The sequence below is a fragment of the Nelumbo nucifera genome, chromosome 3, assembly GCF_055504915.1.
Source record: "Nelumbo nucifera cultivar China Antique chromosome 3, China Antique-T2T, whole genome shotgun sequence".
NCBI lineage: Eukaryota > Viridiplantae > Streptophyta > Magnoliopsida > Proteales > Nelumbonaceae > Nelumbo > Nelumbo nucifera.
In genome coordinates this window covers 46,896,509-46,910,530 of record NC_142651.1, presented here as the reverse complement: position 1 = coordinate 46,910,530, position 14,022 = coordinate 46,896,509, and the positions used below count along the sequence as shown (strand labels likewise).

Here is a 14,022-nt window from a genome sequence, read left to right as displayed (position 1 = left end):
AATGTTTTCATTGACCCCTCTAAGGTGGACTCTAGAACTTGGACCCTGACCCCCACGGGCTCTTTTTCCTGTGCTTCCTTTTTCAAAGTCTTATGTTAGTCCACCAGTCCTACAACCTCCCCTTTCCTGGTTAATGAGGTTTGGTGCAGACCAAATATGCTTATCACCTCATTGGTGTGTTCTATGCAAAGCGGATGGGGAGACTGGTTTTCACTTACTGGTGTCATGCCAATTTGCAATGTCAATTTGGGAATGGGCTTTTTCTCTCTTTGGGCACAGGTGGAACCCTCCTTCAGATCTGCAGAGCCTTTTTTCTCCTTCTTTGTTCAGGTGGCGCATGAAAAGGGGAAGGACTATGTGGAGAGGACTGAGGGCTGCAGTATGCTGGTCTTTATGGGAAGAAAGAAATCTTAGAAGATCAGCAACGAGAGAAGATCAGCAACGAGAGGGGATAGAAGATCAGCTAACTCTATAGCTGATGGGCTAGCTAAACAGGGGATAGAAGGGGATGTAATGTTTTGGGCTAAGTTATAACTAAATTGCTTATTTTTTTCCTTTTCTTTCTTTGAGGGCTTAAGTTGTTTTTGGAAGATAAGAGTGTGTCTTCCTTGCTGTAACTATTCTTGTGATATTTTAATAAAATTGCTGAAGTTGTTTTGATAAAAAAGAAAGTTATTGGAAAATGCTCAATGACCATAAAGAAGAAGACATGAGTAAAGTTCAAAATGAAACATGTGGTTATATGATGAAAATATTCCAATAAATCTGGAATTGGTGTTCACTTCCAAATTGTTATTAGTTTCTTTCAATGTTTTAAAAGGCGTGGGGGGGGGGGGGGGCGTACCCCTAAAACACCTTGAGGCGTATGCCTATTGCACCTTTTGCAAGAGGCGTGCTTAGAGGCATATACCTCATGTGCCTCATGCATGCCTCATACAAAAAGAAAAAAAGAAAAAAGAAAGAAAAAAAAAGAAAGGAAAGGAAAAGAAAGGGAAGGGAAAGAAAAAGAAAAAAGTGATTGTTGAATGGACTACCTAATCAGGTAGTGGAATGCCTTGCATCACACCTTCATGCTTTAAAACATGGATTCTTTATTATTTTGTGTATTAATGTAGGGTGTGAAAAAATGAATGGACTTACCCAATTGGGTAGCTAAGATGGGTGAGGAGAAAGTGATCATTGGGGTAAATAGAGGCTGCATCAAGACTGTTTCATGTGTTAGACAGTTTGAATGCCCTTAGCTCCAACTAATGCATTGTACATACTTTTGTTATGAATAAAAAGAATATTCATTTCATGTGTCATCGGGTTGTTCTGCTAAATACCCCTAGTTCATATAAGTATTAATGTATTATGTATGAGACCACATAATTGTTATAATATGGACTCGAACTTCACAACCAATGGATACACTTGGGGAAGTCTATCCTGACAAGGTTGTCATTCTAACATTGCCCAATGTAGTGGAGCAATGGGTCTCAACTGCTCGGGTTATGACCTAAGGTATGAGTGAAAGATGATCATCCAATAATCATGTTATGCAAAAAATTCCAGCCATTAGCGTGGTGAAAAATCAAAATTTTGTTGAAACCCTAATGTTGAAATTGCATGGGAGAAAATTTTTGATTTTTTCTTCTTGGATCAAATGGGTTTTGGACCATGAAAGATCTGATCTTTTTTTTTTGGATCGGAAAAATGATTGTTTAATTAATTAAAATATGTGGAGTTAATTACAGACTGATGACCCAATAGTCATCCCCAAGGATTACAACCCAAGTTACAATGAGGTCCAATATAGTTGCTGCCTTGCAGTCCCTTGTTTGGTTAAAGTATCTGCTAACCCATTTGCACTCCTGATCCACCTAAAATCAGCATTTATATCCTTTGCTAATCTCTCCACTTCTCTGAAGATATGCTTGAGGGTCCATGGGATATGTCTATTACATTTTGCCCAAGAGATTACAACTTTTGAGTCCCCACCCACTTCCACCTGATGAAAACCCAATTGCTTTGCCAATCGGAGGCCCTGTAATAATGCCAATAACTCAGCCTTTGTTGAGTTTGTAATATCAATTGGCCTTGAATATAGAGCCAATATCTTGAATTCTTCATTCCTGATTGCTCCCCTCCCGGGTTGCCCATAGAGCTTCCATCAAAATTCAGTTTCACTTTGTTTCCCTTTGGTGGTTTCCACTCAACTCTTATAGTTTACTTGCCCTTAGAGGACTGTGTTATCTCTTTCCATGCCCTTTGGATGTCAGTTATAGAGAAAATGTGAAAACTATCCAAGGTTTTTATCCACAAATGTGACCCTCAGGTTTATGTTGTCAACGGAAGATCCGATCTTTTGGAACAAGATTATGTGCATTACCTGATTTTGAAGTCCACAAGTGCAGAATTCGATGTGGTGTTCACACCCAGGCCAAATCCTCCTTAAATCACTGCAACAAGTTGAAGATTGTGCAACTTTGATCTTGCAGTCTTGGTTTCTTTCTCCAGAAGTTACATCAGCAAGGATCCAACCTTTTTCACAAATTTGGGCAAGATTTTTAACCCAAAGCAAACCTAAAAGAGTGGATAAAAGGTCCGGTTGAATGGTGTTCAAAACCCTAGTCAAAACCTCTCACAAAGGTAGGGCAGAACTCAGCAAGTAATGAGAGAATAGGATGCATCCGACCCCTTCATGTTCCAATTTATTTATAGACTTGGGAGGGCTGCATGAGCCCTCTCCTAATCTAATTACAAATCCTAACTCCTTTAGGATAAGATTAGAGAGAGTCCAACCCTCTTAAATCAGCCATTAGATTGGAATCTATTTAACTAATCTAACTAGTTAAATCCTAGTCTTACTAGACTTCTCTAGTACATAGTTTGACTAGGATTCTAATGTGAGTGGTCTAATCATCCATTAACACTAATAGTTTTGGAAAAATTCTTGTCCAATTGGGAAATTATAGCTTATATGTTGTGGGACCCATAAGTCAATGGGAGAGACAATATGTCACATGCTTTATGCAAGTTAGTAGGGCTAACTATTTAAATTTTCATTAGCCTCATAGGCTAATTCGACCCATACTAATATGGGCTTAAGTAATTAGTCTCATAAGGTCTAAACACTACTACCTGAGACCTTACCATCCTAAAGGCCCAAGTCCATTGGTTCAGCCCATTATGTGATAATCAAGTCAATGTAACCCAATTGATCACTTGCAGTTAATCTCTCTACTAAAAATACTTGATACCACATTAAGGGAAGAGCTTTTTCCCTCTTTGTCCTTATAACATGGTGTCCAACTTCCAACACCACTTGGATCCTTCATTGGGGATTCAAATAATCCTACCATTGACAGATTCATGAGTCAAAAGAGGAAGTTGTACAAAGTATTTTCTATGTCTAACACAATAGCAGATCCTATCACGTTGATCATTACTTGAAATACCATCCTTAAATGCCCCAACATACCTAGATATTTGACCCCATAGGGATCTCACTAGTTGGTATATCAAAGACAGACGAGTTGATATTCAATCCAATACCAATTTCAAGTCTAGGGATTAAGAGCAATTGAGCAACACCTATTTGTTCAACCTATCATAAAGTCCAGGAACATTCTAGGTTTGGTCCAATTCAATGTTTCTTATAGGCACTCACCCTCACACCTTAGGTCACCACCTGAGCAACTGAGGCCCATTGCTCCACAAACTTGGGTAGTGTGAGAATGACAACCTTGTCAGGATAGACTTCTCCAAGTGTATCCACTAGTTGTGAAGATTTAAGCCCATATTAAATTAATTATATGGTCTCATACATATTATTAATATGAACTAAGGGTAATTTAGTAGAACAACCCAAATGATACATGAAATGAATGTTCCTTTATTCATGATAAATTATGTACAATACATCAATTGGAGTTGAGGGCATACACACTGCCTAACAGTGAGGGTGATTGTTTGCAAGAAACATTGAATTACCAAACCCAACACGTTCCTAGACTTTATGATAGGTGGAACAATTGGGTGTTACTTTTAATCCCTAGAATTGATGTTGATATTAGGTTGAGTATCAAACTTGTATGTCTTTGATATACCAACTAGTGAGATCCTCCTGGAGTCAAATATCTAGGTATGTTGGGGCATTCAATGATGGTATGCTAACTAATGATCAATGTGAGGGGATCTGCTACTATGTTAGGACATAGAGAACACTTTGTACAACTTCCTACTTGGAGTCTTGAATTTGTTGGCAGTAGGATTGTTTGAATCCTTAATGAAGGATCCAATGGTATTGGAAATTGGACATCATGTCATAAGGACAAAGAGGGAAAAAGTCCTTCCCTAAATGTGGTGTCAAGTGTTTATAGCAAAAAGATTGGTTGCAAGTAATTAATAGAGTTGCATTGACTTGATTATCACATAATGGACTGAACCATTAGACTTGGGCTTTAGGATGGTAAGGTTCCAAGTGATTTTAAGATGTTTAGACACTTTATGAGCATGACCACTTAAGTCCATAACAGCTATGATCGAATGAGCTTATAGTGGCTGATTAAAACTTAAGCGATTGGCCCTACTAGCTTATATATTAAGCATGTGATATGTTGGCTCTCCATTAAGTTGTGAGTCCCACACCATACAATTTATAATCTCCTAATTGGATAAATATTTTCTAGAATAGGATTTGACTAGTTTGACTAGTTCAAGGATTCCAATCTAATGGCCGATTTAAGAGAGCTGGACTCTCTCTAATCTTATCCTAATTGAATTAGGAGTTGTAAATAGATTAGGATATAAATAGACAGGAATGAGAGGGGATCGAACCATGCTTTGTTCTTTCTACTAGCTGAATTCGATCTTCCCATTGTGAGACACTTAAACTAGGGTTTTGGACCCCATTTGACCTGAGTCAATATCCATTGGTTCAAGCATTATTGCAGCCCTCTTTTGGGTCAAGAGAATCATCAAAAAATGTTACAAAAGGTTGGACCTTTGCTGCTGTGCTTTTTGGAGAAGAAATCCAAGACCGCAAATAGGGGGGATTCAAGCTTGGGTGTGAAACACTACTTCAAACTGCATTTGTGGACTTCAATATCAGGTAATGCACTCAATCTTCATCCAAAAATATCTTATCTTTCATGGTCCAAGAACCCAATTGGTCCTATGAGAAAAACCGGTTTTCTCATATGTGCGATTTCAGCACTAGGGTTATGTGAATTTTTGAAGTTCCACCTCTCTTGTAGCTGGGATTTTGTGCCATACTTTTCAAGGTGCCAAGGCGAGGCTAGGCGACAAGGGGGCACCTTGTCGCGTAGTCGCCTAGGCAATGGATTTTTTTAAGTAAAAACTACATATCCTAGGGTAGTTCCCTAGGTTCCATGACCATCTTTCTTTAATAGTTATCCATAGTTTTCATAAGAAAATTTTAAACTTCATGTTTAAGTCTAGAAAATCAGCATATTTATGAGAAGAAAAGGAAGAAAGAAAAGAAAATTCAAAAATATAGGGGCTAAACCCCTATTTTTGTTATAGGAAAAGAAGAAAGGGTGGAAGAAGAAATGTGTCTATTAGACAAAATTTTAAGTTCTTCCCTTATTTATTGGTTCAGATTTTAAAGTCTTTGAGGGTTATACAGCAGTTAGCAATGTTTGTGTTGATTAAACCCTAACAAATAAGAAAATAATAAAAATAAATTAGTTTATAAACACAAAAAATGAATATTTTTGTTTAATAATGTCTATTTATACTTATAATCTCAAAAGAATAACAATATAAAAGTATTTTCTTACACAGTATACAGAACTGCTTGGTGATTGGGTGAGGCGAGCCTCCACGGGCACCTTGTCTCCTTGACAACTATGTTTTGTGCACAGCATGATCATTAGATGATCAACTTTCATCATGGGGTAAAGCGCTTACTAGAAATTGAAAAATTGGTAGCAACGATAATACTCCTAAATCACTCCTTGTGTATACCATGGAGAGAGATGTGATCAATGTGACAATTGATGCACGCATCAAGGTTAGGTGGAAGCTGTGCTAACAATGTTCATTCTCCGCCACCATTGTTGTTATCATCTTCCGTTGATTTCAAATTCTTTAAAGAGGAGTTTGATAGGCCCCCAATTAATTTTACGTATGCCAGGAAGGGGAAAGGTCAGCATTCGGCCAAGGGGGGAAATAATTGAACATGGGGGAACTTATGGCTGGAGGGAATAAGGAGAGTTTTGTAGCATTTATAGCTTGTCAGTTGGGAATAAGAAGAGTGTGGGGCATTTATAAGTTGGCCAGCTGGGCATTTATTTTGGAAGGCAGTTATGCTGTAAGATGTGTATAAGAAGGGGCTGTGGGGGATGGAGGAGATAGACTTTTGGTGAGTACAGAATTCTGAGAGTGCTTGGGAGAGCCGGCGGTCTCTTGAAGAACCGACCTACTGTAAGTGATCTTCTTTTCTTCTGAATGAATATTAGAATTCTGCTGTGAGTCTGTGAACTGCGTGTCAAATTTCTGGGTCATATCAGTGGTATCAGAGCACGTCTTTCCTCGGCCATGGTGACAGCTAAGGAAGTGGCATCGCAGGTGGAGGGTTTCGAAGAACGCCTGTCTTCTCTGCATTCTGGATTTCGTTTGGAGATGGATGGCTTACGCAATGAGTTTCAGCGACTCGATCCAGATAAGGTAGCTGCTGTCCTTTCGAAGATCTTGTCCCTAGAGAACTCGGTACAATCTCTGGAAGGAGGTGTTCAAGATTTGGTGAGACGATTTGATTTGTTGCTTCAGCAACAGGCCTATTCAACTCCTTTGTCTGCAACTGGCATTGCTCCTCCTTTAGTTACATTGAGTCGTGTGGCTGACAAAGGGAAGAGTGCAGCTTTCCCAACGTCTTCTTCAATGTTAGTACCGGAACATACTTCTGAACCACTTCCTCGGAAGTTGGAGTTGCCCATTTTTTATGGGGAAAATCCGGACGGCTGGCTTTTTCGCGCAGAGCGCTATTTTGAGATTAATGGCTTGCTTCCGGCAGAATGTTTGCGGGCGGCAGTGGTCTGTTTAGAGGGTGATGCACTGGCTTGGTATTATTGGGAGGATGGTAGGCGACCTTTTCGTAGTTGGGCAGAATTCAAGGAACTCCTTGAATGTTTCTGATCAACTCAGGAGGGAAACTTGCAGGAGCAGCTTCTATCATTACGTCAATCCACTACTGTCTAGGAATATCGTCGCCATTTCGAGGTGCTTTCTGCCCCCTTACGTCACCTACCAGAATCAGTCCTGGAAGCAGCCTTTGTGAATGGGTTGCGTCTAGATATCCAGGCCGAACTCCGACAGATGGAACCCATTGGGCTGATTAGAAAAATGGTTGCAGCCCAGAAAATTGAGGAAAAGAATCAGACCTTATGCGCCTATCAATCAAGTTCATTTCCTCGTGGGCCCGCAATGTCCCTCCCTGGAACCCACTTTAACTCACGGGTTTCGCAAGTGACTACTACTGTCACCCAACCTGCACGTGTCGCAATCCCTCCTCCTTCATCAGCCCCTATTATTAAGGCCCCACCTCCTTCTTTCAAAAAGATGACTGACAAAGAGATGCAGTAGAAACGTGCGAAGGGTCTATGCTTCCGTTGCGACGAGAAATACAGCCCAGGACATCGTTGTGCTCAGAAATCACTTCAGGTTTTATGGGTTCAAGATGATGTGGAGGAAATTGCTTCTGATGCGTCTAATTGGGACTGCACTCCCGGGGACGCTGAAATTGCTCCAGCTTCAGAATCAGCCGCACTTTGTGTTTCGTCTCTTGTTGGGTTCTGTACGGCAAATTCCCTTAAGGTGTGTGGACGCATTTTGTCACGTGAAGTGGTCATATTGGTAGACTCGGGTGCATCCCACAACTTTATTTCCGAAACTTTAGTGGAAGAATTGAAATTACCCCGCACCCCTACACACGAATTTGGAGTTCAGATGGGAAATAGTGATGAGGTGAGAACTTCTGGAGTCTGCCGTCAGGTTTGCCTCAACTTACCCGAATTGGATGTCATTGCTGATTTCTTTCCCTTAAAGTTGGGTTCTACGGATGTCATTCTTGGTTTTCCTTGGTCAGCATCCCTCGGGGACTCAGTGATGAATTGGGGCAACATGTCTATGAAGCTCAATTTGGGAGGTGTCCGGGTAAAGTTGCAGGGCGACCCTTCTCTGTTCCTCTCAGGTATCTTTGCATGCTATGGTGCGTAACTTACAACATGAGGGACAAGGGGTTTTGTTAGAATTAAAACAATTGCAGATAGTGGATTCTCCGTTGAACTTTGTCTTGCCTACATCCCCGCCAATCTCCGCTTTACTAGATGAGTTCAAAGATGTTTTTGACATGCGTACGGGCTTACCCCCTACACGGACTACGGAACATGCTATTGTCTTGCAGGAGGGCACTTCTCCTATCTCTGTTCGTCCTTACAGATATCCTCAATTCTAGAAAGATGAAATTGAATGCCTTGTCTCTGAGATGCTGGGTACGAGTATTATTTAGCCGAGTACTATTCCCTACTCGAGCCCGGTCCTTTTAGTCAAGAAGAAAGATAGAAGTTGGCGTTTTTGTGTGGATTACAGATCCCTTAACCGTGCTACGGTTCCGGATAAATTCCCCATTTCGGTTATCGAAGAACTTCTCGATGAGCTCCATGGTGCTTCTATTTTCAACAAAATTGATCTTAAATCGGGCTACCACCAGATTCGGGTCCACAGTGAGGACATTCCCAAGGCTGCATTTCGCACCCACGAGGGCCATTACGAATTCCTTGTCATGCCCTTCGGTCTCACCAATGCGCCCTCGACCTTCCAGTCATTAATGAATACGGTATTCCATGATTTCCTTCGTCGCTTTATGCTGGTAATTTTTGATGATATTCTAGTTTACAGTGCTTCCGAAGCTACCCATTGGGATCACCTTCGATAGGTCTTCTCTGTATTGCACGCCCACCATCTCTTTGCCAACTCAAAGAAATGTATCTTTGCTCAGCCTAGCATTGAGTACCTGGGTCATATTATTAGCGCGGCTGGTGTTTTTGCCGATCCTTCTAAAATCCAGGCTATGGTTGACTGGCCTCAACCATCTTCACTTAAAGCTCTTCGCGGTTTTCTGGGACTTATAGGCTATTATCGCCGTTTTGTGCGTAACTACAGTAAAATAGCATGGCCATTGATGCAGCAGCTTAAAAAGGATGCTTTCTCATGGAATGCGGAGGCTGAGAATGCATTTCAGGAGTTGAAACGGGCTATGACGACCGTACCTGTGTTGGCCCTTCCAGATTTTTCCCAGCTCTTCTTGATCGAGACGGATGCATCCGATGTAGGTCTCGGGGCGGTATTAATGCAGAATAATCGGCCTATAGCTTTTTATAGCCACAAGCTTAGCCCGTCTGCACAGTCAAAATCTGTCTACGAGCGGGAATTAATGGCCATTGTCTCTACCATTAAAAAGTGGCGCCCCTATCTTCTTGGAAGACGCTTTATTGTTCGGACCGACCAGCGTAGTCTCAAGTATCTGTTGGAGCAGCGGATTGTCGAAGGTGAGCATCATAAGTGGCTTCTTAAGCTTATGAATTATGACTTTGAGATTCAGTACAAACTGTGTGCCGATAATACCGTGGCTGACGCCGTATCCAGAGTTCCTGCTGAAATGCACTTAAAATCTCTTACAGTCCCTATTTTCCTTGATTTTGATGACCTTAAGGAGCAAGTTGATGCTGATCCTTTCCTAGCCCCCATCAAGCATGCCATATAGCATAATCCGGCGTCCTATCCCGCCTATTCTTTAGTTGGAGAACACCTACGTTATCACGGTAAATTGGTTCTGCCGGCTTCTTCCCCATTTATTCCCCTCTTATTGAAGGAGTTTCATTCGGGAGTTGTGGGAGGTCACGGGGTATCCGCCGGACATACAAGCGAATAGCAGCTGAATTTTACTGGCGGGGGATCAAGCGTTCTGTCCAGGAGTTTGTGCAGGCTTGCGATGTGTGTCAACGCAGTAAATATGAAGCCATGTCCCCCGTTGGCCTTTTACAACCTTTACCCGTACCTGAACAGATCTGGGAGGATATTGCTATGGACTTTATTGAGGCTCTTCCTAAGTCAAAGGGGTTTGACACAATTATGGTGATGGTCGATTGTCTCTCCAAGTATGCCCATTTTATCCCTCTCAGTCATCCCTTCTCAGCTCTCACGGTTGCTCAGGCCTTCCTGCACAACATAGTCCGTTTACATGGCATTCCCCGCTCGATTGTATCTGATCGTGATAAAGTCTTTATGAGCTTCTTCTGGCGCAAGCTTTTTACCCTGCTGGGTTCAAAATTGCATCGTAGTTCAGCTTACCATCCTCAGACAGATGGACAGTCAGAGGTGGTTAATCGCTGTTTGGAGACTTATTTGAGGTGCTTTGCGGCTGATTCCCCCTTCCGCTGGTCTTCTTGGATATCGTGGGCAGAATACAGCTATAATACCTCTTTTCACACTGCCGCTGGCATGACACCTTTCAAGGTGGTTTATGGGCGCGATCCTCCTCCATTAATCCGCTATGAGCTTGGCTCTATGGCTAATGCTGATGTTGAAGTTGTTCTCCTTCAGCGAGATGCTATACTTAGGGAGCTGCGTGCTCATCTACACCGTGCACAACAAAAGATGAAAGACTCGGCTGATGTGAGCCGCCGTGATGTTAATTTTGAGGTTGGAGATTCGATATATGTGCGAGTGCGACCTTATCGCCAGCAGTCTCTAGCTCGCCGAGCCAATGAAAAGCTTGCCCCTCGATTTTATGGAGCATTTGCTATTGTGGAAATAATTGGCGCTGTTGCTTATAAACTTCAACTTCCTCCAGAGGCAAGATTCATCCTGTTTTTCATGTCTCGCAACTCAAGAAGGCAATTAGCAATCATGTCTCTTCTTCTATGATTCCTTCCACTCTATCAGCTGATATGTAAATGCTGGTGGAACTTGTGGCCGTTCGAGGGGTGCATCCATCCACTATGCCTGGAGTTACTGGTTTGGAAGTGCTTATCCATTGGCAGGACCTGCCTGATTTTGAAGATTCATGGGAGCCTTTTGACTTACTTCGCGACCAATTTCCTCATTTCAACCTTGAGGACAAGGTTAGACTTTGGGCGGCAGGTAATGATAGGCCCCCAATTAATTTTACGTATGCTAGGAAGGGGAAAGGTCAGCTTTCGGCCAAGGGGGGAAATAATTGAACATGGGGGAACTTATGGCTGGAGGGAATAAGGAGAGTTTTGTAGCATTTATAGCTTGTCAGTTGGGAATAAGAAGAGTAGCATTTATAGCTTGTCAGTTGGGAATAAGAAGAGTGTGGGGCATTTATAAGTTGGCCAGCTGGGCATTTATTATGGAAGGCAGTTATGCTGTAAGATGTGTATAAGAAGGGGCTTTGGGGGATGGAGGAGACAGACTTTTGTTGAGTACAGAATTCTGAGAGTGCTTGGGTGAGCCAGCGGTCTCTCGAAGAACCGACCTACTGTAAGTGATCTTCTTTTCTTCTGAATGAATATCAGTTCCCTGTTGATGTACTAGTGGTTTGGATTCTGCTGTGAGTCTGAGAATTGCGTGTCAAATTTCTGGGTCATATCAGAGTTTCAGGTGCAGCTTGCTATGGCAATTAGTGCATTGGATCTCAATGCATGAAAAGACCCAGAATCGGCTCAGTTCAAGGCCACAAACAGGATTAGTCTGGACTGTTCTTCTGTGGCTGCTGATGAAACCCTTCTTAAGTATGAAGAATTTGTCACCTGTTGTTTCTCCTTTTTTTTACTGTTTCAGATGTATAGGGTTGAAGATGGTTTCGTGAATAGAGGGCTGGTGTAGGAAAACGGCAGTGGAAGAAGACAGCAACTAACTGTTCTTTACTGACAGAATGCGAACTGTTCATATCTTGGCACTCCTTTCAGTCACTACAATAAAAAATCAATATATTTTCTTCTTGGTGGGCTATTTGGAATTTGAAACGTCTCCTAAAAAAGATGCTCGTGAAGGGTGAATAGCCTTTGAGAAAATTTAGAAAAACTCGAAAAATGAGAAAATTTGGAGGGGGTAATAAAGGATGGACAGGGGTGCTGAGCTGTACATCATTGTTTTAGTATATTAGATATAGATTGTCTTCTAACATCTTTGTTACAATTAATAACTTCTTACGTTACCACATATTATAAGGACTTCATATGGAATTTATTTTCTGATCTTTATGGTCAGTACAATAAAGGAGAGGAGGTTTTAATGTTGATCATTTAGAGAATTTCCCCTTGGTGAAGTGGGAGAGAGAGGTGGTGCCCAAAGATTAGATACATTCTGTAGAATATTTCTTCTCATCAATTCAATGGATGGTGCATCCGGAGTCCTATCTGTTAGGACAATACCGCTTAGGCTTAGGCTAGAAGGAAAATGTCTAAAAAGTTAGGGTAGCAAAAATGCGAATGTTGAGATGGATGACTGGGAAAACTAGGAAGGATAAGATCAGAAACAAATCAGGAAGGTTTTTTTAGCTCTCACATTTTCAGGTGCTCTAAAATAAGAGGCAGGATTATTGGGAGATGCACTAGAGCAGCAGTGGATTGGACAATTTGGGAAGAAAGAAACCTAAGAATTTTTAATGACAAGGAAAGAAGCAAAGAAGCTGTGGTCGAAGTTATAACCTTAACGCTGGCACATTGGGTGAAAACCTTAAAGCTGTTTGCTGACTTTAAGGTAGAAGATTTCTTCAGAGCGTGGGGAACAATTGCTGACTCTTTGTCTAGAAGACATTTAGTATATGAGGTCTGTCTCCTCCAGATGCTGAGTGGAAGAAATTGAACTTTGATGTCAGCTGTATGGGCAATCCTGGCCCATTGGGCATTGGTGGGGTAATAAGGGAAGAGGATGGAAATATTTTAGCCATGTACTCAGGCCCTGTTCAGCATGGTGATGTGGTGAGATCAAAACTGATGGCAGCAGTTTATGGAGTAGAAAAAGCTAAATAAATGGGGATTGACAGGCTGATTATTGAAGGGGATTCAAAAATTGTTGCGAGTTGGCTGAAAAAGGGGGAAGGAGTAATATGGAAGCTAAGGAATGAGCTCAGGCGCTTCAAGCAGAAGGTGGATTTGGAGATCTGCAAACAGCATGGCTGATGGTTTAGCTAAACAAGGGATTCAGAGACAATCTATGTTCTGAGCTGTTTTGTAAATAGTGGGGTAGTTTCTTTTGGGCTTCTTGTTTCTGCCCACAACTTCTTGTTGTATATGCTATCTTAATCTAATGAATCAATTTTTGTGTTGCTGATAAAAAAAGGATCAGAAATGAAGGTGATAAAATGAGAGAAAGTAGACTAAGATGGTTTGGTCACGTGCAGGGAGGACTGTCTATAATACCAATAAAAATAAGTTATCTGGAAGGGCTAAAGGGACCAAAAGGGACATAGGTTGTAGTAAGAAATGATTTAAGGGCCCATAACAATGGATATGGCACTGAACAGAGTGGAATGGTGGAACAGGATTCATGTAACAGAACCTCATATAGTTGGAACAAGACTTAGTTGAGTTCAGTTTTATCTATTCTATTCATTTGATTGTTTTCAACATCTTGGTTTATTTTCTATAGTTTTCTTGTTTTATCGAATTATGCTTATTATTTTTATTCCCTCTTGTTTACTGATCTTTATGTTTTTGTCGTACAGTAAGTGCATTTTTGTTGTTGTAATACATAGCTTCCTATCATAATATAATTATTTCATCTCAATTGGCAATTGTTTATTACTTTAGGGTGTCATTTTCTGATCCAGTTGCTGTGAGGCATTCTCTTGAAATTATTTCTGAGTTAGCTACCAGAGATCCTTATTCTGTTGCAATGGCATTGGGTGAGTTCATTGGTTTAACAATCTAAATTCTTTTTCATTGTATTACTCTTTTGTCTTTTCCACTCTAATGTCTTTTGGCATTATTTTTACATTTAACCCAATTACATATGCATGTGTAAAGGTCCATTTATCTTTCAGCATAC

At 41.2% G+C, this 14,022-nt stretch overlaps 1 protein-coding gene across 1 annotated transcript in view; it reads left to right on the top strand.

Moving 5' to 3' along the window:
• Positions 1 to 14,022, top strand: part of LOC104611483 (uncharacterized) — a 126,037-nt gene that overhangs the window by 53,166 nt on the left and 58,849 nt on the right. The window contains exon 8 of the mRNA XM_010278567.3: positions 13,785 to 13,879. Coding sequence (XP_010276869.1) covers positions 13,785 to 13,879 — 95 coding nt within the window. The remainder of the gene's footprint in view (positions 1 to 13,784; positions 13,880 to 14,022) is intronic.